General features: G+C 43.3%; 1 protein-coding gene across 1 annotated transcript; it reads left to right on the top strand.

The window, feature by feature from the left end:
• Positions 1-13,091: 13,091 nt before the first annotated feature.
• On the top strand, positions 13,092-22,350 carry nexmifb (neurite extension and migration factor b). Its single transcript, XM_034544001.1, has 2 exons — positions 13,092-13,173; positions 18,134-22,350. The coding sequence occupies exons 1-2, from the start codon at positions 13,092-13,094 to the stop codon at positions 22,348-22,350; spliced, it is 4,299 nt and encodes a 1,432-aa protein (XP_034399892.1).
• The last annotated feature ends 1,550 nt before the right edge of the window (positions 22,351-23,900 follow it).

Below are 23,900 nucleotides of genomic sequence, written 5' to 3'. Positions count from 1 at the left end.
TCTGCACCACTACATGTAAAAGTCTAAAAGCCTGCTGTTGTTGTGTCAGTGAACGTGTGCAGCTCTTTGATGTGCATCAACGGTATATTTATTGCCCCTTAGAGACATTAACCCATTACATTGTAAGGATTCTTTTAAGGCAGATTTTTCTTTTCTCTGCCACTTCCGCTGTACACGGTGATCGCCTTGTTGCAACATGGATATCTTTCATGTGCTATATTGTAATCGTCTGCTAGTTAATATGTTTCCGTGGCGATGATGTGGCTGTCATGCTCCGGGTTGACATTAAGATCATGCCTGCACAAATCTTTATTATTTTCATTGCATTATGCACAAACCAAGTGCTAACTATGGTGTTGGTTTATATGTTTATTTCTAATATGAGGCATTATAATACACATCCTTTGCGCTCCCACAAAAGTTCAAAACAACAATGTATTTTTCCTCTCGCGTCTTTTCTCAGAAGCAGCTTTTCCAATTGAATTTGAATGCAATGCTTTTAGCGCCAGGGTTGTTTGATTATCCACAGAGAGGGAGCTGTGCTGGATTCCATTCCTTTCATCATGCTTTAACCAGTGTGAGCTGGCTCCCTTGTCATATTTTATGAGAGGTGATTTCAGTGCCTCTCCTTTATGCAGATGATTTGGACTCCCTCTCCCCACTCTCGCCTTCAAGAGGTGGATTATTGGTTTTGACAAGAGAGCTAACCCTGCTACCTTCACTCTCGCCAGGCTGTCGTCCTGACTGCTTCACCAGGCTGGATATTCCTGGCCTTATGCTAATACAAATTACTCTTCGTGAAAGGGAAGATGCCGGATGCATCTACAGGTGTTTTCACAATGTGGCTCAGAGACAGGAATATTAAACTGGGCTTGAAACCTCATTGACCCTTCACACTCCCATGTGAATGAGAGTGGATTTATATGCCATACCTAGCTTTACATACCTTTTACCTAGCCATATATGCTCTTTATATGCAGTAATACTCCCAGTTAATACCCACATCAGATGACAGGGGTCCATGGGGAAAGTATTCATTCAAATATATGGATTACAGGTTGGTGCAGAGCCTTTTTACAGGACCATGCGCTGCCATTTACAGGATATTTTTCCCTTCCACTGATAAGTGTTCATGCTTTCTTTGCCCACTGTCCCTGACTGTGTGCACGTAGAGCATGCAGGGCTTTATCCTATAGCCTCTGGTAAGCTGCACACCTCCGCCATGTCCGCACAGGAGGCATTGATAGCGCTGTCATTGTGGTGAATAGGAATAATAATAATAATGAAATAATGGCGGTATTTCTGGTCCTGGTCTAGCTCTGCTATAGTTTCAGCATGCATAAAGCGTGTTTCGGTGTTGATGCCGAAGCTGGAACGATAAAGTCACTATGATAATCATGTGTTTTCCTTTCACTCTCCCTCCATCCTCTTTTACTAACTAAGTAGAGGGCTTTGCATGATTGCCTGGATGAGTGTTTCCCCTCAACGCTGCATTGCTTTTGTCCACTCGTCCCTCCTTCATCTGTGTAATTGTATGCATGACGTTTCAACTGTAAATCCCAGCTGTTGGCAGGTTGTCTGCTCCTGCAGTGCATGGTATTCTGGTAAGCCATTGGCTGAGGGCTATTGGTTTTTCTTAAGCTGGCAAACATCATGAAAGATAACACAAAGAGGAGCTAGGTACTTTTTATTTCTTCCTTAGCCAGTCGAATAGATTGGAGAAAAAAGCAGGCTGCATTTGTCTCTCTCTCCTCTCTCCCGGCTGAAACAGATAGAGTAGCTGTGTGGAATAAAGGAGATGCTTCTCTCTCTATCACACTCCATCAGCATTATTTACCAGACCTGCCAGTTGCTTTGTACAGCACCTCTCCCTGCCAAGTAGGCGACTGGCGTACGACCAGGGGCTAGTGACAACAGGCTACAGTGGAAAGCAAGGAGAGCTGTGTGGACGAGCCAAGTCTATTCATTCCCCTAGGCCGCTGAGTGAAGCACAGAACTCTATCTGCTCTCACTAAGGAGAACATAGTACTTTATGGATTTATTTTATCATACGCTTTGCTAGAAAATGATCATAAACGCGGCCTATCTTTTTAGGAGAAATGCCACAGAGAGTGCAGTGTTGCAACACTGATATGGGTATTCACAGCCATTATAAACCTATTTGTTAACCCTGAGCTGAAGTTAAAAGGCTTTGAATAACCGTGAGGCTTTGAGCGTGCTACGTGTATGTGGCCTCCTGAACTGGAGGTGAATCACATGTGTCAGAGAGGCTGCAATAAATGCGTGGTTTGTTTGTCATCCCCATCCACACTCCCATCAGCCCCCCTCACAGAACCTATGGAAACATCAGCACTCTGGGCTTGGAAACAGAAAAGTGATTTTTTTCCACTGTGTGTCACAGATGGTGGGAAAGCCTTTGTAATGCTAATATAATATCACACTGTGTCGGCCTAGCTCTGCAGTTCGCTCTGTGTGCCAAGCAGCCTGGCTGGGGAGTGATTTACCAGTAAGGAGAGAAAAAGACCTCCCTCGGTTTACACTGAAAGGCTGCGTTGTTGGCGGGTCCTGTCGCTCGGCCTGCTGCAACCGGGCACGCCTTTACTTTATTGATTCCGTGGTCTGTCCAGTGTGATGTACTGTTAATTAAGCCTGTCTCTCAGTGTTTGTCACATTATGTGTGCTTATTAAAAAGGATATTACTAAGAGGGGCTTGGCATTAAAAACAGCAGGCAGAATATAGTAGAAAGGAAACCTTTTCAGAATATTGTAACAGAAATGCACACATGTTCTAACATAAAATATGGTTCCCGTGTCCTATAAAAAGCAGGTGTCTAGAGTAAAAAGTGCCTTACTCTCTAAAATGATGCCTCTTACTACCAATGGTATGCCACCTCCCAACAAAATAGCCAATGGCAGGCCACTTCCTCCAGTGTTAACCAATGACTTTGAGCCTCTTACCATGGTAGCGAGTCAGCTGCTGGAGAGGAGGAGACAGGGGCATTGATGTCTTTCTCTCGCTGCGCCACGTCACATTGTGTCTATTCGATTTCCAGCTCTCTTCCTTGGTATTTGAATCACAAGGGGGAGCGTTTCATATCCTTGCTGGGAGAAGAAGGGTGATCTTGTCTATCTGAAAGAGCATGCTGGATTAAGGGGGTTATTTCCCCAGAGGGGTGGATATGAGAGTGAGTGTCACTCAGACAGCACTCACTCTCACACTGCCTCTGCATGTTGCCACAGAGCCCTGGCTTTGTCTCCTCTCCCCCCACTTCTTCTTCCTCATGTAATCCTTGGCTTTTTGTTTTCTCTTCCTCTCCCTTTCCTCTGTCTCGTACACATCCTCTTCCTCATCGCTGCTACCATCTCATCTTTCCCTGCTGTTTCAGTGCAGCCCTACGGGGAATGAAGAATTGCGTGGTTTGGAGGATGGTTGTTATTCCAATCACACCTCCGATGCAGCAAGGGTCCAGTAAAGTACAGAATAATTGGCAGGTTCCAGCAGCTACAGACTGGCATTCTATTCTAGTATGAGTGTGTGTCTGTCTGTGTGTGTGTGTGTGTGTGTGTGTGTGTGGCTGTGATGAGAAAGGGCTGCTGTAGGTGCAGCATTCAGAGGTCATTTCATTAATTACTAGCTCTTGTGTTACGTGCATGTTCTGTTTGTCAGCTTGTGTAGTGATAGTGACAAAAGAGCTTGCCACTGACAAAAACTGAAATATAAACCAAAAGATAAATTACCTGATGTATAAAAAAAATGAAACAAACATGTTCACAGTTTAGTTAAACCAGCCAATAACATAATCTCACTCAATAGTTAGCCCACCTCTGCGTCATAACTCACTAATATTGCTTATGTCTGTGTTATGAATCTGATTATATTTCTCCGACAGTATAGTAATGGTGCAAGTGGAACAGATGTTTGGTAAACACACACACACCTAATTAAGATGGGGTCATCCTGGTCAGAGGTCAGAGGTTGTATGTGCTCATCCTCTGCCTTCCAAGAGTCACTGACTGATAGGATTCCAGGATTGACCACTGATACACATAAATGGCGCAAGCAGGGCAGCTAATAATGGACGTGGGGAATCAGACTGGGGACAAGTGTCAGGGAAAATAAACTAGTGCTATCTGCTGGCAAACACATTGACCTGCAGACCTAATGGAATACGTCTCCCATAGGTGCATTGCTCTATTGATTAGCAATTGATGGCAGTTGTAGCCAACACTGATAGAAGAGTGGGATTTTGCTTTCTTCTATCATCTCCGCTGTAGGAGCAGGTCTTTTCTTGTCGAGGTTGAATTAAAATAGGTACAGCGTGCCTTTGTGTCGCTACATGTGCTGGGCTTTTTTCTTTTCTTTCTCAGCTGTGATTGGTTATGGAGGCCAGCACCATAGCGACTATCATCACTTCTTCTTCTGATGCCCTTTCCCTGTGATCCAGTCTCACCTTTATGGGCTTCTCATTATGAAGGACTTTATATTTAGTTCTTACATGAACAGACGACAAGGCATGCACACACTAGACACACAATATCAAACACAAGCACACACAGATAAGTACATAACAACATACAGTCAGACACATGTCTCTCTGCCTGCTGCACATGTTCATTTTATAGTGAGGAACACATGCACACACACACACACACACACACACACACACACACACACATTCACACTTGTGAAAAGAAGAAAGGCAGTGGCCCTGAAAATTGCAAAAATGTCAATTATTGTGGAGCTTATGTGCGAGAGGTAGAACAAAGTGGTGGTAATAAAAAATATTGATCACTTCAACCCATAATGTGTCTGACAGCCATTGTTGTAGCAGAAACAGGCATTGACAGAGTGCCTTTGCAGGCATGTAAACCTGCAGGACATTATGTCGCTGTATTAGCACTGATCACAGTGTAATGGCCCGACCCCCGCAGCCTGATTTAGATTCAGAAAAGCAAACAAAGAGTAGCTCTAATAAATGCACCTGTTGGAAAATGATAATTGCATCTCTGATGGCTGACCTTATTTTCTCTGTTGCAATAAAGATGAGATGATGCATGCAAGTGTGTGCATCTGTGTGTCAGTCAGGAGTTCAAAGGTCTGGTCCTGATTGGTAGTTTTGGCTCTGTGTTTCTGGGGGCTGGATGCATCTTCTGTATTTATCAGCAGTTACTCATACATCAGCATGTTTTTAACTGTACTGAGTGGGAACACTGAATGTGTACGTAAAGAGTGTGTATGGGAATAGGTGTGTGTGTATGTGTGAACTTGTATGCAGAGCCTCATTAAATACGCAATCGTTTCATAAGACTGACCCTTCAAGAGCAATGGGTGGACCAAACATAAATTTGTTCAAATGAGCAAATTAATCTGTAATATGAAAGTTTATGGTGTGTAAACCTGTGTGTGTGTGTGTGTGTGTGTTTTGTAGTACACATGCATGTTTAAACCTCACTGCAGTCCCAATCCCTGTGATCAAATCATTTAGCTTTACATGCCTCACCCATTCTTCCTCTGCACTGTGTTCTTGTGCGGGGACGGGGCTTGTTACATTAACCTCAGGCTAGTCAAGATGTTTTTTGTTATCGTCATCACATTAACTGGGTACTGGTGTGCATGTACCCTCAGAAGATTGCTGTACATGGGAGCAGGATATATCAATGCGATGCCATTGCTTCTGTCTCATTAGCAGCAGTGCTGAAGCCCTGAGCTGCTTCTTGTGCCCCATTGGGACAGCTGATGAGGCTTGACGAAGTGACCTTTAGCATCCTAATCAACTTTTAACACCTTGCCTACTACCTACTGTATTGCCGTTCTCCTCTCTGCCATTCACCAGAGAGGCCCCATCCCCATTTAGACTTCATAACTTTTTTTGTTTTCAGCCTTGTTTTGACTTATCTGTCCGAACGAAGCAGCATTGTACACACATGCAGCAGCAGTCTCTGGTGGCACGCAGTGATGTGTTGTAATCGGTTGTTTTTCTCCTCACTCTTGACCTTCCCTTTGCTTTTTTCTCTCTTGTCTTAATTGCTCTCTGTCCTCCACTCCTTGCTGCTGAAGAGCTCAGGTTGTGCAAAAGCAGTCCAGTAATCAGCTAATATAAAAGGTTTTCAAAGTATCATGTAAAGCATGTGTTTTTTTTCTTCTTTATTGGTCAAATATTATGTCTGTATGTATACGTACAACTTTAAAACATGTATCAACCATCTCCTTCCACTGTGTATATATTTCCATGATAATATATACTTAATAAGAGATGAGTAATGTGCAAACGCCTAGGTGGAACATCTTCATTTTTTCACTGCATTGATTAAATATATAAATGTGCTGTTTTAAAATAACTTCAATCATTTGAAATTCATTTCTTTAAAGCACACAGTGTTTCAATTTGATGAACCGGTAATGGCTTCCCTCCATTAAATTACAATGGCTGACACTAATGGCTAACACAAACATACCTGATATACACTTATACATATAATACAGTCGAAGGCAATAGTTGTGAAGCCAAAGTAATAAAAAGCTTGCAATGTAATGCAATACAATATAATTCAACAACAAGGTGTTAATGTTACTATATTTTGTCCAGGGTGTTACTGTGTAATCCAATCCAATCCACTGACTGCCTCAAAACAAATGAATCAGTATGTGTTTTGCAAAGGGAACATTTTGTTTAAGATTGGTTTTGCATAGACTCATATTTTACAGGTGTCCATGTTTTTGTGTCCATCCCTTGACTAGATTTGACTTTCATGGCTAATGTTGTGAAGAAACAATAAGTACTTAATTATTGGTCATAGGTCTATGTTGCAAATGTCCGTGGAACCGTGAGCTACATGCAGTTAGCTATATACGAGCTAACAAGCTAATGTCCAGTTGGACATCAGTCACTCCGCTGCTCACAGCTAAAAGGGTGCTTGTGTTTTATTTATCTATTTATTCATCTAGTTCTGTCTACAGAGACCCATAAATGAATAATCTAAATAGTGCCTTAAATATAGGGTATTACTTTAAAACTGGAGATGCACTGATACTTATATCGCACATCGGTCCGACAATGACTTAGATAGCGGGGTCATGTTTCGGAGAAAATTGGGAGATCTGTATTTAGTACATAACAATTTAGTACATTTAGATCTATGTATTTATTTGTTATATTTTGTTTTACAAAGTTAGGAAGGCGATGTTCAAGTCAAGCCTGATGTTGTTTTACATATAAAATAATGATCACAGTTTTTTTGTACACAGTGAGTCAGACAGATAATCGATAAACACTGGTATCGGATTGTTACTCAGTATTGGCTGATACCCAAAGCCCAGGTATTGGTATGGAGATTGAAAGAGTCTGACCAGCGCATTCCTACTTAAAACCCTTACCAAATGTACAGACATTCAGTCTACTCGCGGTCTAAAGAAGACTCATACACAGTGAATGCTGGTACTTGGAGCTCTTAGTTCCACACTGACGATAGATTACTTAAGGCTGAAGGCTCAATGTTGACCTTGGAAATAGCATTATGACAAAAAAATAAAAAATCTCAACACAAGGTCCAACTTTCTTGTTCCTCTGTGGATGAAGCTGCTCAGTTGTCATGGATATGGTTGTTATCAGTTCTGGTTGAATTATAATTTTAATGAAAACAATGGGATTGTGCTTAGAGTTCAGCAGTATTTTTGTTGATACGTGAGCTTCAAAATTGTATGCATACCATTTTGTATGTTTATACAATGGGCAAAAAGAAATACATCATTTTCTTTACGAGAAATATCTCCACAGAAAGCCAGTTTGTAAATACTGTATATAAATATTGCAATACATGCACCAGTGGGCCATAGGCTCAATCACCATTGTGTTGTGTTGTATAGTGACTTAACAGACATTTATTGAAAGAAAGACCTGAGTAAAACAAAAGTGAAGTATTTCCATTAAATTGAGCAAATTTCAGCAAGTGTAAACTAAAAGATAAATGAATGCAGATGAGAGCTATAGGATTAAAGCTGGCCAGAAGTGACATATATGTATCCAAGCAGAAGCATGAGCTCATTAAGAAGAACATAGTAATTGACTGTACAGTCTTCAGAGAAAAATATGGATTATGACATACAAGCAGAGGCCTGCACCTTTATTGTGAAGCAGACTGAGGCTTTGGGGTAATAGTGGTTACAGTTGTCCAGATCTGGCTCTGGTTTTGCTGTGCTGATAAAGATCCAGCTCTATAATCCTGATTCACAATCAATCTCTACCTATCAGATGCTTCTTGGGCTCTTCAGCAGCCTGTGATTGACGATGACTATCTCAAGTGGATACCATATCTCTGCCATCACCACGGCCATGTCAGGGATTTCAAGTGAGCATGTTTGATTAAATACAGAATCAAACAGCTGACGGAGAAGACGCACTGTGGCAGAAGCACATGTAGGCACCACTGAATCAAGATATATTTTTCTTTTTGGAAAATGAGTTACTTATGCTGCAGCACAATATTATTGTTTCGGCACTATTATTTATTTTATTGACTTTTAGTGGAGTCATACATTTACAAAATAATTATAATTATTGATTATAAGTCATTTAAGTAAGTCATATAAGTCATTTAAGAAAATGTATCAATATGTTTAAATTAACGTTTAATAGAATGACTGCATGTATTGGGAAAAGTGACCAACAAAGAATCATTAACCTACTATTTTGCGTTATAGCACCTCACAACTTTACTTTGGTTCGCTCTTACAGCAGAAAATCTCGAATAGACCTGCTCACCTCCAAACAAAATAAAGAAAAAAGAGGAGTGAATAATGGACAAAAACATGACTCAGAATGAATGCTGTTTCACTTTGTCAGCTGGATGTGTAAATTAGCAATTGTTTGCTCACTTGTTGACCATATTAAGTCCATTCTTTGCTTACAGGTTGTTACACTGTCCTTAAGTGGCTAAAAAAACAGGTTTACACGTTTTGTTACAAGTTTTAAATCATGTTAACATTTGTCTGATTATTTCGTGTAATTCGGAGGTGTGCCTTAGTGTGATGTAAATTATTTCGACACTGAAAGAACTTGTATTATTGTGCTATTGATTTCGGCCAACCAGGTCTAATTACAAACACTGACAACTCACTTGTTATTGTAGGCACGGAACATGTTAGTGTGTTGGTGGCCAGTCGGCTGTGGCCTGTGCGTTATGTTCAAGTGCAGCATTTAACAAATGTGAGGTGATGCAAAGTGTTTGATCTGTCGGCCATTGACAGCGTTGCGTCTCCAAGGTTGCCTCTGTGTGTCAGTGCCCTTAGAAGAGGAGAGCTCTGACATATTGGATGTGAGGAGGCCTGTTGACATGTTGTATGTAAGAGAGAAGAGAGAAAGGAAGAGAGCCGGAGAGCTACTGTAGGAACATACCGAGAGACATACTGAGACATACACGGCACAGACAGTGGCAGGACGACAAGTAAACCTATCATTAAACAAGAAAGTGGCAAGAATTGAGGCGGCATGATGGATTAGTGGATAGCACTGTCGCCAGATATCAGGGCAGCAAGGCCTGTCTGTGTGGAAGTGTGCATGTTCTCCCTCAACCAGAGCACTTCGCTTGATCTTAGTTGCACAGTGTCTGGGTGTTGGAGACAGTTTGCCCTCTTGACAATAGTAGGACAGGTTAAATGAATTCCAAATAGGATGAAGGAGGATATTTCATTTTCTTCTTTCTTTAAAGTGAATATAGTTTGTGTTGTTTTCTTTCTTTCTTTTATTTGAGTATTCTTCATCATGTGACTTTGTGCCTGAAAAGCTGTGGTTCCCTCTGTTGATGTATTTGTTGTGCTGGTTGCGGTCACCTATCATTAACCCTGCTTGTGTATACGATTTATTGCCAGAACAAAGCCCAAAGTAGGGCGTCTTGCCCGAAACGTCCATCTGGCAGTATTAAAAAGTCAAATTGGAGTGCTGTCCTAGTATTTCCTTTTTTTATCAGCTACATTAAAAATGCAGCACCCTAGTCAATAAGGTCTAATCATGAATTGAGTCTGAATCTTTTATGAATTCATGACTATGAATTCATAGTCACACTTAGGCAGGTAAAGCATGTACTGGACATGAAAGAGTCTCGGCTTCTGTTGAAAGGTGCTCAGAACCTTTCTGTTGTTCCGAGTGAAGGTTTTCTTCCCAATATTAGAAACTCTGGCCTTCAAATTGACAGACAAGTTCAAAACAGCTAATTCTATGATTGACTATTTCTGTGTAGCTGCTGTGCCTTTATTGTATTTGTGTTTCTCTGTACTAAACCACGTATTGCTGCGAGCTAACTAGCTAGTGGTGTGTGAGGCAGGCTTCTCAGTTTGTCTGCAGCCAGCCGTCGAAGCCTGCTCTGAAACTGTATACCTGTGCTGAAAAGAGGAGTCGCCATTACACCGCTGTCTGTTTGGAACAGTGTTCCCTGTGGCGCCATGCCCTCTTTGAGAGCTCCTCTGTCGGGGATCTATTCCTTGACCCCTAACTCTTTCCCTCTATTGACACAATGGGCTCTTTGTACCTACGAATATTACTGCTGTGGGACCTTGCTTCGTATGTTTGGCAATTATACACGATTCCACTCCATCCATGCCTCTTGTTGCCGCTTCACTGGAGAGAAATGCAATCGAATCAAGGAGAAATGCAGTGAAACGGGGATCCGGAAAGAGGCTTGCAGGAATTAGATTGTGGTACTGATAAGTTCCATATAGAGCGAGTAAACATGTTCTTATCTTGTTATCCAGCTTGCACATTAACACATGGTGTGTGGAGGAGGTGGAGGAGGGCTTAAAAGGATGAATCAAATCCTAATCATTCCGTTTGACTTTTCCCACTCTCTGCTCTTTGTCTCTATTTCTGTTTGTCATCGTGCAAAGAACCCCGGCGCTCATGCAATGAACAATGGCGGGGTCAGAAGTGCTAGCCATTTTCCTACACCTGCTGAATGCTCCAGAAATGAGTGTTCAGTGATTACGTGTCCTAATGTGTGGTGTTTAAAGAGCGGTTTCCAGCTGCAGAGTTAAATGATGGTGCCCTCTGTGAAGTATTAATGATGTGGATGGATGAATCAGGTCTGCACAAACCTGTTGACGGCGGCGCGGCGCTCTCTTAAAGCTGCACCCACACATCAGGCTTAACCGCTTGGCAAATTGGACATGCTTGTTGGCTGTAGCTTCAATTTATGTGCACTCTCTATTGCAGTTAGTCCATCTTCATTATTGAAATGGCCTCTCGTCAGGTCTTGACAGAGTGGTGGAGATGGTAAAGGGAGGAATGGGGGGGACGGGGGAGCCTACAGGAGAATAATGAATAATGTGCAAAATAAACACATTTGAGGCATCGGAGCTGGCTGGCAGGCGGGTGTTGGGAGTGTTGTGAAATGCTCCGTCTTACTCTCACACTCTTCATGTGATTGTATGTGCAGCCTCTTCCAGTGGATGCTAATGCTATGGATCCTCAGCTTTCGGGCTTTATCTAACACACATGCAATAGGGCATAAACACACACACACACACACACACACACACATGCATACACCCCACTACACATCCACAAGCAGGTGTAGGCGCTGAGCTCTGGCAGGACCTCTGTAGCCTTACAGCATCCCAGCTGTGTGTTGTGTCACTGTCACTCTGGAGACACACTGCTCAGTGGCTGCAGCCTATTTCTAATAGGGTGCTGCTGTGACTTCACTTTTTTGAGTCTGTGGATTGTTGCATTGATAAATCGGGGCTTAGCTCATCTGGGTCAGTCTGTTCAGGAGGGGATATCCAATTCCAATTTATGCTTTGTTGAAGGGAATGTATCTGTTGCCAGATGTAGAATTTCAATTGCTCAGTATGCTGAGTTGATACAATATGACCTCAAAAACATATCTTAGCTCTGTAAATGCCATGTGCACTTAAGCCCAGGCTTTAGGATTAATAGCGCCTCTCTATGAAGAGAAGAACGGGTTCTAGCTAGGTCTACCTACGGGGTTCTTGTACCTGCTGCACACATGAGCAGCTGTGATGGCTCATGAGGTAATTACCCACTGAGCCGGTGTGTATCCATGCAACTGTAAGCTGAAGCAGGGGTTCCCTTCAGGTAGCTCTCCCCACTCAGGTCAGTGAACAGCTAATGACATTTAGAAGCAATAGGATGAAAGAGATGGCACTTGTAGTCGGCCGCACACTACCTTTGTCTTATTGTCTGCCGTCTGTCTTAATCTCCAAGCCACAGTTTTCACACCACAAGAAGATCATGTTATTAGATCCCCTCCCCTGGATCATTTGTCATCCTGCAGCACCACTCCTCCAGAGAAGGAGAAAAAAGAAAACAATATAAACAGGCAGGATCACACAACATCAAATGTTCATCATTTACTAGCCCAGAGTCTGTTGTATCACCATTATTCTTTCAGGAAACACACAAGGTTAATAGGCTTTTTCTTCTCTGTGCCACCCACCCAATGTTTAGGAGGCAGAGAAACACCCCCCTCTTCTCTCTCTACCTACTCTAACATATTGTTGTGTTTTACATTGTACCCACTGCACTGCATCTTGCTACACATGCACTCACTCATCCCCACCCCACTTTCACCACCATCACTTGCTACAGTAAAAAAGTATTGCCAGTGTCACATCTTTTTAATCTGTCTTCTCTGAGCCGGGGTTTCTTCGTGAAGGGAGGGAGTCAGCTAATTACAATAAACAAATATGCTCAGAGCTGCTATGTACGGTTCGCATAGGTTAACGACTCTGCTATAAATGTTAAATGATGCCTAAAATAGGATAGTTTGTCATACAGTTGCCATAGTGATCTTAGCTTTGACTCTCTGTGTACCTTCTTGGTTGGTAAAGTTTAAATTAATCTTATAAGAATCTGCGATACAGAGAAGAAATGAGGGTCTGCCTTTGTTGTAATGAAATCTAATGTAATGCTGTTAATGTTATTCTGCATTAGACACATGGCAGTCACCCTTTAACGACCCCCTTCGCACTCACTTCTGTTTCTGTTTCTCTCTGTCTTCTCTGTTTCTCTTTGGCTTTCTCTTTCAACAGGTGGGACAGTCAAAATGATGCGTAGGAGGTGAAGCGTTGAGCCGTATTGATGGATGTGTTAACAGACAGCAGTCTCACATTGATCGTGAAGACTTCAGAACAAGAGAATGCAAATGTTGTGGAGAACACAGGTGAACACTTTTGTCTTACATTTGTAGCTTATTAACATAATATCTAACTCCTTTTAAATTAGAAAATGTGCATATTAATGTTAATTTTGCCATTCTTTATTTGATCATTTGCTTTGAACATTAAGAGATACTTGGTTGTCGACCTAAGAGAAGCATTTCTGATATTTCTGAGAATAATCAAGCATTTTTTAGAATAAATGAAAGCTTAATGCCAACAGTTTCTATTACAATAGCTTAACAACTTTGAAAGGGACAATCAGTGTTCCCACAAACCATTGAACCAGCTTTCTTGAATTAGCTTTGCACACTCAGTTGTAAGCTCTTTGACAAGATGGGGGTGCACATCCTGTTTTTTTATTTTTTTAATGAAAAGTGGAAAAGAAACTTTTTAAGATATTGATAATCCTCTCTCTTGATGCTTCCCCAACTCATCTACTTTTTCTCATAAAAAAGGTGCAAATGGGGAAAGGGGTGCAATTATTTTGTTCACACTCATTCACAGCATAGCTAAAAGAGTTTTTTCTGATTTATTTATTTTGTATTTAGGTCATACCTGCTCTCACTGTGTGATTTCTAAATAACATACACCATGCATTATCATGCATATCAAATGCCTTGAGTACCTTTTAAGGCGCTATACAAATAAAATGTATTATTATTATTATATATTAGTTAAGCACCACCCGCCAAGACAAATTCCTTTTATGTCTAACATACTTAGCAATACATGGTTCTGTGTAGCTCTTTCCATGTTCTGAAATATAAGCTGATGCGATGTTCATTTTCCAAGATTCATTCAGGCACTACTACAGCCCCCTAAAGTTTACCTCTACCAAGCAGCACTGATCCTTAGATGAGGTTTATCTCAGTGTTTCAGATCTGGCTCAATGGTGGACTGACCGGTCCCCGCTGTAAGAATCACAATATCACCAGCACTAGTTTGTTCCTTCAGAAGGAAAAGAGGAAGGAGAATGAGAAAGAAAAAGAGCGGTAGAAGAAAGAGTGAAAGCGGCTCCATTGAGCAGGAATAGGGCAGCTCTCTGAGGAGGATGGCCGTGAATCATGCTGCAGTTACTCACCACTTATTATGAACATCCTGTTCTGGCTGGATTGATTTACCTCCACCATTCACAATATAATGTCATATAGTGAAGATGGTGCCATAGGTAGGAAGCGGCTTCTGTGGCTGGCCTACCAGCTCGGATGAGTGAACACCCCGGGTGGCTGAGCTGCAGAACGGCTAGCTCAGCATTTTACGAATGTAAAAGCCTCCATATAGCCGGGATAAGGAGACGGGGAGTTGGACTAGAAGGAGATAGCGAGCAAAAGAAGGGAGAAGGAAGGGGACAGAAAAAGGGGGATTGGAGTGGGGAATGATTTCAAAAAGCCATTTGAAGGAAGAAAAGGCCATGTCAGCTGTTTCAATTTGCATTGTACTTAATATTTTGATATTTGAGCTTTTGTATTCCTTTGGCCACATGGGATGAAGGCCTCAGTTTGATTCAAGGTAATATCAGGGATGGGAAGTTGTCATATATTCTTGTATTTCATGTTTTTGTCCCATTTATAAAGTGACTGAAGGTGGATTGTAAGTGAAGAGAGACAAACCGTGGCTGTGTGACACACTAAAAGATGAGGCACAGACGCCAACTTTCTAACCTTGACCATGACCATGTCCATCGGCATGGGCTTGTGTCCCCGCAGTCGCCTGGCACAGAGCAACTTGGGCTTACCTCAGGTGGATGAAGCCTTGAATATCATGGCTAGAAAAGATAGGCGAGATTCTGAGTGCTAACTGGTCCGGTCTGGTCTGGTCTAGTTTGGCGGTGGTCGGGCTGTCTAGCACGGCTGGTCTTGGCTGGGCTTGGCAGGGCTGGGGATCAGAAGATCAGCACCTCCTGCCAGCAGCTGGGGTCCTTCCATATGCTCAGTGGTGAATGTCCATGCCAGCTTGTGTGAGCTGTGTCACATCCAGCCTCAGTTTTTATTCAAGGAATACTTCTACTGATAACACAATTACAAAACTACAACTGTGTTGGGATTATATCAGAGGCTCTGAAGCTTGTTTTTTTATTAGGATATGAGCTGCTCTCTCTGCAAAGCTAGATATTTAATTCTGGCAGCAGTCAGTGTTTTGGATATTTATCTTGTTTACATTTGCCAGCTCAGATGTAATAGTAACATTAAGCTGTACCGTATCAGTGAATATAAGGCTGCCGATCCCCCTTTGACCTCTAATGTCAAACTTGATTTGTCATCTACAGTCTTCGCTGTTTTTGTTTTTGTGTGTGTGTGTGTGTGTGTGTGTGTGTGTATCTTTGTGTACCTTGTGTACCTGTCTGACTGACTGATCTGTGGCACATTCTGAACAGCTGAAGAGCTAATGGTCCAGCTGGAGACAGATGGCCTCTCGATAACACTATACCCCCAAGCCAATACTCACACTCTATCACTCTCCCTCTCTCTCACACACACACAGACACACACACACACACACATATGTATGCATGCATGTACACACACACACACACACACACACACACACACACACACACACACACACACGCACACACACACATGCATCCCAAGCATGCACACTCTCTCTCACATACACATCAGACAATCACATGCACGCACGCATTGGATAGGATAGATTGTTAATCCATTATAAACCCTGAGGAAACACATTTTTCAAAGTGAGTTTAATGTTTCACAGCAATTTTGAACAATCTTTTGGCAATATCAGGTGGCAGCTGAGGTTTCATGCGAGCATGGAGGGGATAAGGGAAGTGAATTTCTCCCCTTTTTTCATAATTTCCCTCTTTCTGTGGCTTTGCTGCTTTGGAGGGCTAATTAAAGAGATAAGACCAATATAAAGAAATCATTACTTATCTATGAGCTGGAAAATGACTTGGTAGATTTTAAGCACTGGCGCTGTTTACTTATAATTCAAATAAATCTGAATGAATTGTGGCCATACTTGGACACAAATATAATTGCTGTCCTCCTATGCTCCTCTCTCGACAACAAGTGCCATACAATGGAATGTGGTTCAAAATGTAACAGTGAAAAGTGAGTAGTTGTTAAAGGTAAAAAGGATATCTGTCGTTGACAGAGAACATGTGTCAGTAACATGATTTTTGTTTTTAGGTCATTTTTGCTCACAGATTGAAGGGAACTGATGGCAAACGCCTTGCTGTGATGCTACTGCCGCCTCTTTCAAGTTGCTGCTATAACAGTTTGTTGACTGAAAGGAAGAGAGAAGATGCACATTTCTCTTGAGGTTTTCTTCATTAAGGACGGCAGTTATATGCTATATATGTATGCTTTTAGTAGGCATTCTGGTTGCTCCAATGTGTTTGCAGGCCGCAGACCCAGAGAGACCTTCTCTCAGAAATGTCATTACCTTGTTAAATCACTCTTGAATTATAATAATAATAATAATAATCCATTTAATTTATATAGCGCTTTTCAAGATACTCAAAGACACTTTACATGTTACACCGTGGACACAGCTACGGGGAGCAACGCAGGGTTAAGTGTCTTGCTCAAGGACACTTTGACTAGGGCGGGGATTGAACTGCCAACCCCCTGATTGAAAGACGGGCATGTTAACCACTGACCCATAGTCGCCCCAAATCATATCCATATTCATAGATTAACTCACTGCTAATACGGCCATGTTGAATACTGTTTGTTAAGAGAGTCTTTCCCTCAAGCATTTATCACTACTTCAATAATAAGACGCTTCTATTCTAAAATGTGGGACGTTGCTAGTTAACCTCTGTGAACACATTAATTGCTGTGGTATGTTTTTCAATTGAATTTTTTTGGCATGATTTTAAAGAATATGTTTAAGGGAGCAGCTTGGGATTGTAGAGGGAGGCAGGTGTAGACGATATTGGTTATACAGTCTGCAACATATGGGCCTGTCGTGTCCCATGTGTACGTACCTGCCTCCGCTGCTGTCATCTAATTATGCAGAGCAAACAAAGCTATCTGCCTGCTGCTACAAGCCCACTTCTCTGCGTTTTGACGGTTTCTCATCAGATGGATGTCTTCAACTGATTAAGACATTGTCACAATCGACCTGTAGAAAATCAGCAAAACCTACTTTTAATTTATTGATTACTACTATTGTTGCTGCAATTCAGTGTAATTTTGCAGTAAGTTACGTTGGATCTGCGTCTATACAGATGAAATGCTAGAAGGAGGGGGAGGCAATGGTAGATGACTGTACTGATTCTAATTTACTGCTGGTAAAGGGTTGGTAAAGGAAGACCATTGTATCATTGTTGTGAACTATTTCCATAAAGTAAGTGATTTCTTGACATAATCTTGGGGTAACTTTTTCAACCCTCTGTCTATGAATGAATGCCTCATTTAACACAAAATTAAAACCATTTAGTAACTATTATCTCATTAAATAAGTGTTGCATAATTGTGGAAGTTGTTCTGTTTATCATTAACACCCAATTTCAGGACACTCAGCTTCTGCTTCTTGGAAGTGTATACGATAAAATTGCTCATTTTGTTCGGTTAAACTGCATTTCCAGCAGCTCTTTCAAATGTTTTCTTGTGCCACCATGTTGAGTTAACATGAGGCTGGTGACTCCATTTGTGTGTGACCTGCCTCGTGTTTTATGTGTTCTCAGAATTAGGTTGGAATTCCTACATCTGTGTTTCGTCTCGCCTTTTACATTTGAAAATCAACCAGTAATGTGTCAGACCCAACTTGACATTGTTAATACCTGTTATTTAATCTAGTACCAAAACTGAAATATTAATGTTTAAGGCTGGTATCACAAAATGACATTTTGAGCTCTAGGTGGTTAATTGACACTAATTGCATTTCAGCAATGTCAGTATAACTACAGCACCAACACAATGTAATTTAACCTTAGAAACCTTAACCAGTTTAAGAGTTAAAAGATCTCAAATATATATTTTTTCCCTGCAGGGGTATGTGAGCAGAGTGGTCATCTGAGTCTTTGCGGCATCGTTGATGCTGCTCTCCCTCCATCCTCACCTCCACCTGCCGCAGAGACTTCCCAGCCAGCCTGCCCAACACACCAGAGGACCACGTCTACATCACCAACACTCACCCTGCCCGTTAGTACTGACGCCTCTCTGGGCCTAACAGTGGCCCCCTGCCCCCCCTCTGATGATGCTACAACTGTAGTCTCTCAACTTCACCACACTCCCACACCACTTCCCACCCCAGCTCTAAGCTCCTGGGGCCCAACAGGAGAAACTCAGAAGACTTCCCTTCTGCTGCCTGTTGCCCTCCCTCTGTCAGCTACAATGATGGAGCCTGCCACTGTGTCTGCCTTGACAGAGGAGTGTCTTCTTCAGCCTACACGTACCTGCCTTGGCTGCTTCATTGAGACCCGCGATGCCACTGACCCTAATTCCATCCAGAATCCGCCCCATGACCCTAACACCAACCCTGACACAGAGACTGGGCTAAGTGTAAGGATAGGCGATGTAAGCAGAGAGGACTTCTCTGACATCAATAACATCAGCATTCAGTGCCTGAGCCATGCGGGGGAGGCAGTGAGTCACTATGGAGAACAGCTCCTCTCTGACCAACTACTTAGCTTTCCTCTGCCGAAAGCCCCAGGTGAGGGTAAGAGAGCTGATGGGAACAAAACAACAGAGGACTGTGATGACCCAGAAGATGATGCAACAGCTAAGAACTTATATGAGGGACTGTTATTGGACAAAGTGAGCGGAGAGGAGGTTCTGCTGGCTAACGCTGGCCAGGACTGGGGCTACTTTGAATCCTTCATCAGTGAGAGTAAGATGGAACTGCTGGACCTTTGTTCTAAGAATGAACTGTCAGTCAACCTCTTCTCTGAGGAGGACGTTGACAATCTATTTGATGATGAAGACGATGATTCCACTTTAAGCAGTGATGTCTGTTCGCTGAAGATTCGCTACGAGTCTTTCCAGGACAACATGAGGGAAAAGACAAATGTGCTCCAGGAGGAGACACAGTTTAACTTCTTCCCTAGTGTCCTGGCCAACTGTGCCAAGAAAGAGGAAGGAGCTGGAGTCTTAAGGAGGAGTGCTGAGGAGCTTCAGCTCAAAACTGATGAGCTCATTCTTGAGACAGGACAGGAAGGAAAGGCTGGGGACTGCAGTGGTAAGAGTCCCCTTGATGGTTCCCAAGGCTCACCAATGTCAACTCCCAAAGTCAACTACCTAATGGACTTCAATTCCACAGAGGAGTCAGGCGAGTTTAGTGATGACAGCTCCTGCACTGGCTCCTCCTCAGACACCCTGCAGGAGGGCAAGCTTAAGAAGGGCCACTCAAAGAGATTGCTCAGCCCCTCTAACCCCCTCAACTATGGTTTGCGCTCCAAGAGAAAGGTTCGATACAGTGACGATTACTTATATGACGTTGACTCGCTTGAGAGTGAGAAGAATGCAGAGAAAAAAGAGAAAGCTCCGTCCGGTCAAAAAGAGGAGGAGGATGTAGACTGGTGCCCCAAAAAACGACGAAAATCCTGTCGTAAAGAGCCGCCAGTTGTCATCAAGTACATCATCATCAACAGGTTTAAAGGGGAGAGACTCATGTCAGTGAAACTGGGCAAGTTGGACACTGTGGACTCTACTGTGAGCTTAAACACCGACACAGTAAGCAAATATGAGACACTGGCTCCTCTGAAGGATTTCTGGCAGGTGAAGCAAAGAGAGAGACAGGAGCAGCTTAAGCTGGCTGCCAGAGATAAACAACAACGTGGTTTTCATCTAAACGGACGCCATCATCGCCCTTTTAATTCTAGTCATCCCAAAAGGAAATACAAGATTGCAAACAGGCTTAAGGTTCAGAGGATTCACGCTGTGGAGCAATCAGCAACAGTACAGTGCTCCCCTCTCTCTGATCGGGGCCAGGGAGGTGTAACTAAAGAAGAGGCCACCCCCACGGTAGGGGGAATAATAGCAGCCTCAGGCCTCCCAGTCACATTAGACACAAACTCCATCACGCACGCAGTCACAGCCAAGAGTCGCTCCCAGGAAAGGGAGGAAAGGGAGGGGAGGAGATTGGGAGGAAATAAAACAGTCAGGATAAGGAAATTCAAAAGCGAAGCCAGGCTGAGGAGCAAGAAAATGAAAGAGGCAGAAGGAGAGGAGGGGAGGAGCGTGACAAATGAAACGGAAGCCTGTGTCGCTGCGGCACAGATTGGGGACCCTGCTGCTGGGTTAGAAGAGGCAGGCATTAGCTCAGTTACAGTCAAACCCCATCTCTCTGACAATACCACCACCGCTCACACATCTGAGGAGAAATTCCCCTTTGTGTCGTCCACCTGCTCACCTGACAAAGCTCCCCCCTCAGAGGCGGTGGAGTCGGGTGTCCCTGTTATCCCGGGGGGCTACCTGCAGACCCTGTTAGATGCTACAGACTCATCCGGTGGAGCAACTATCTCTTATTTCCCCCAGCAGCCCTCTAGGCAGCGGTATCCTCTGGGGCTATCCCTAGAGGAGAAACAGTTTTCTTCTCTGCAGCTCGCTCAGAGCTGCGTCCTCTCTCCTCCCTCGGAGTCAGAGCTCCAGCAGTCTCCCCAAAACTGCTCCAACTTCCCCCAGATGTGGCACCCACAGCTCTGTGCAAGTCACAGCCAGAACTTTGGGCCTGAGACCCCCGAGACTCCCATTTTACCCAACAACTTCCCAGCTGCTGTGCCCCTAAATGACAGCCTGCCCGTGTCTAACTACAGCCAACTGAGCCCAGAGGCTGACAGGCTACTTTATGAGAAGAGCTACCTGACTGAGGCAGGTCTGCAGCCTGGGGCAGATCTGCAAGTGTGTCAGTCTGCTTGTGTGGAGGGCCAGGTGCAATACCAGAGAGGGTCCCTCTGCACAGACAATGGCAGGCTCATCAGCTATGACTCAGTAGGCTCTCTCTCAGCCTCCTCCAGCAATTACAGCTCCCTCAGTCTCAAGTCTTGTGAGCGAGAGGGTGAGGAAGAGGGCCGAGACAGCTTCTTAGCTCATTGCAGTCCTAAAGTGGTGATTCAGCAGAGTGTGGACGCCCTTACCCCACTCAGGGAGTCCTCGGACCTGCTGGACATCTCCAACTTCACCCCCGACAAGTTTAGACACTCATCACTGTCAGAGCTCTCCCCTCCTGAGACCCCCAACCTGTCCCCCCAGGTGGTAGGGCGTGATATGAAGATGGCAGGCAATGCTGGAGAATACCAGGATGTGAATGACATGACTATGGACTGCAACAGGGAGGTAAAGTGGAACTGTGATGTTATGCAGCAACAAGAGCACACAACAAATGCATACACAGTGGAAGACAGCCAGTTTCCGCTGCACAACTTCAGCAGTCAGGATGTGTTACGTTTGGATAAAAAGGAGCATGGAGTTAATGAATTTGATGAACAGACTGGTGAGATGTTGGCTGGTGCAAAAAGCATTAAGTCAAAGAGGAAAGGCAATTGTAAACAGACAGCCGCAGGACAGAGCCCTAAGAAAGTCCGGGCTCCTCGAGCCCTGAAGTCAGAAAAGGCAAAGACCCCCAAACAGAACTCACGTTCCACCAAAAAAATAAAGGCCATGTTGGAGGGTAAGGCAGCAAAGAACCAGGCAGGTGGTTGTGGCACAGGACTAACTGACACTAGCAGTACTGGGGACTGGTCTGGCACCGGTTGGTCAGAGAGCAATAGCCTGGTTGGGGATGACCAGAGAGAATTTGAGGAGCCATCAAATATTCTGTCCAACATTGTCTCTGGCATGGCTGAGGTCCAAAGGTTCATGATGGCCTCCATTGAGCCACTGTGGAATCCCATGTCTGAGGCCTGCATGCCCTCTGAGGCCAATAGCCTCAACCTAAAGACCCTCAAAATCTTGGCAGGCACAGAGGCCGACCTGAAGAAAAAAGGAGCCGCGCTAACGGGGGCTGGGAGAGGCCGAAAGGCAGGGGGAAAGGGAGGAAAGAACCAGGCCAAATTCAACCCCTCTCACCCCTTATTTCCTCAACTAGCTCTTGGCTGTAACATGTTTGATAAACCCAACTTTATTAACCCCGGGCCTGCACACAAAAAGCTGTACCGCCACAAGACCAGTGCAAAGTTCCCACGGATTGAGACACTGAAGGGGAAGCGAGCTGAGAGAGACCCAAATAAGGACATAGCACTGATGACCTCGTTTGAGAAACTGAGGTAATATTTTGTTATCAGCTGCTGTTGCACCCCCTTCTCACTTCCCCCCACTACCTGCTCAGCCCTCCCCTCCAAGCATACCTACACTGACGCTATGCCAGAGCTGCATGAGTACTACGTTCCCCCTGACTACTCCCACTTCCTTTTAACCCCCACCCGAAGAGGAAATTAATATCTGCATGAAAAACTTCTTGTACTTTGCAAACTACCTATTGAGTGATTGTGTCAAGCTTGATTGAGATTTGAAATGACCATGGCTGCATTTTTCTTGCTTTTGTTGTTTCTGCTTCGTTTGTTCTTCTTATAGTCGTTTTAGTTTTATTTTTGTCTGAAAAAAAGAATAAGCCTTGAAAACAGTTCTGTCGCCTTTTTGAGGAACTTTGTTTTTGTATTTTCTCAGCAGAACTAGCTACCCTGAATTATGTATTTATTCCCCCTTTCCCTAAAGATGTAGCTATACACAAATGCATTGAGTGACATCTCCGCACCCCTCCTCCTCATCTGTTTTTGTATGCAGAATATGGATGTCCTGTTGTTGCTGTCCTTCATACACTGCCTGGCTCATTTCAAGAAGGAAACCTACGATTAATGAGCCCTATTTAAGCCCAAGACATCTTGAAAACACAAGATGGGACCATTTTGTATTGATGACATATCAGACTTTTTCACCCCTTCAAGGTTGGAATGACCCCATTTTCTTTTATCAAGCAGTTCTTTTTTCCTCTGGAGTTTCGAGGAACTGGTTATCTAAATTTACATTTGTACGCCTTGCAAATTCATAAAAGCTCCACCCTCAGAGTATTTTTGTCAATGTTGTTGTACAGGGACATGCAATATTTGCAAAAAAAGATGATTATAATCTTAAAATCAATGTGCCAAAAGTAACAATGCTGTGTAAATGACCTCTTATATATGTGTGAATATTGGCTGTTCCTCTTTTTTATCCATGGGAGTATTGGCTGCTCGGGTTGGAGACTCCTTGCAAAGACTTGCCACCACAGGAATTCTTCATTTGGGACTTTTCTCTCTTCTCTGATGAAAGGCACCAACATCTGGCAGTGGTACACCTCCACTCACTAAACCAAATCAGAAAGACTCTGAATTCTCCTTGTTTCCCCCACTTTGTTTGCCAAATTCAATTTACCTCAACATCGCCTGGCACTGAGAAGCAACAAAAGAGAGGCAAAGACGAGATTTGCTCTGAAGGCTACTGTAGAGGAAGACGATTAAAAAAGAGATGTTTAAACAAGCTTTCTATGGACCAAGGAGAGTGTAGTGCAGATGTTTGAGGGTAAGCAAGGGAATTATTTGTCGGTTGGGGCTGTGCCTCACTGGATTGCTGTTTTGTACTAGAAATTCAAGGCAGTTTATAACTCATAGAGATTCTGATGCACGCGTCAGTGGTGAATGGACATACCATGTTTGCAGTTAGATTTAATGTGAAAGCGGTACAAATGGAATCAGTAATCCTGTAAATGAAGGAAAGCATGTCTTTGCATTAGTTCCACGTGGGAATCTTACTACTATCTTACCTGAAATGGTAATTTAAACAGT

This window comes from Cyclopterus lumpus, chromosome 10 (assembly GCF_009769545.1).
Source record: "Cyclopterus lumpus isolate fCycLum1 chromosome 10, fCycLum1.pri, whole genome shotgun sequence".
Classification (NCBI taxonomy): domain Eukaryota; kingdom Metazoa; phylum Chordata; class Actinopteri; order Perciformes; family Cyclopteridae; genus Cyclopterus; species Cyclopterus lumpus.
This window is presented reverse-complemented; position numbering and strand designations above follow the sequence as displayed.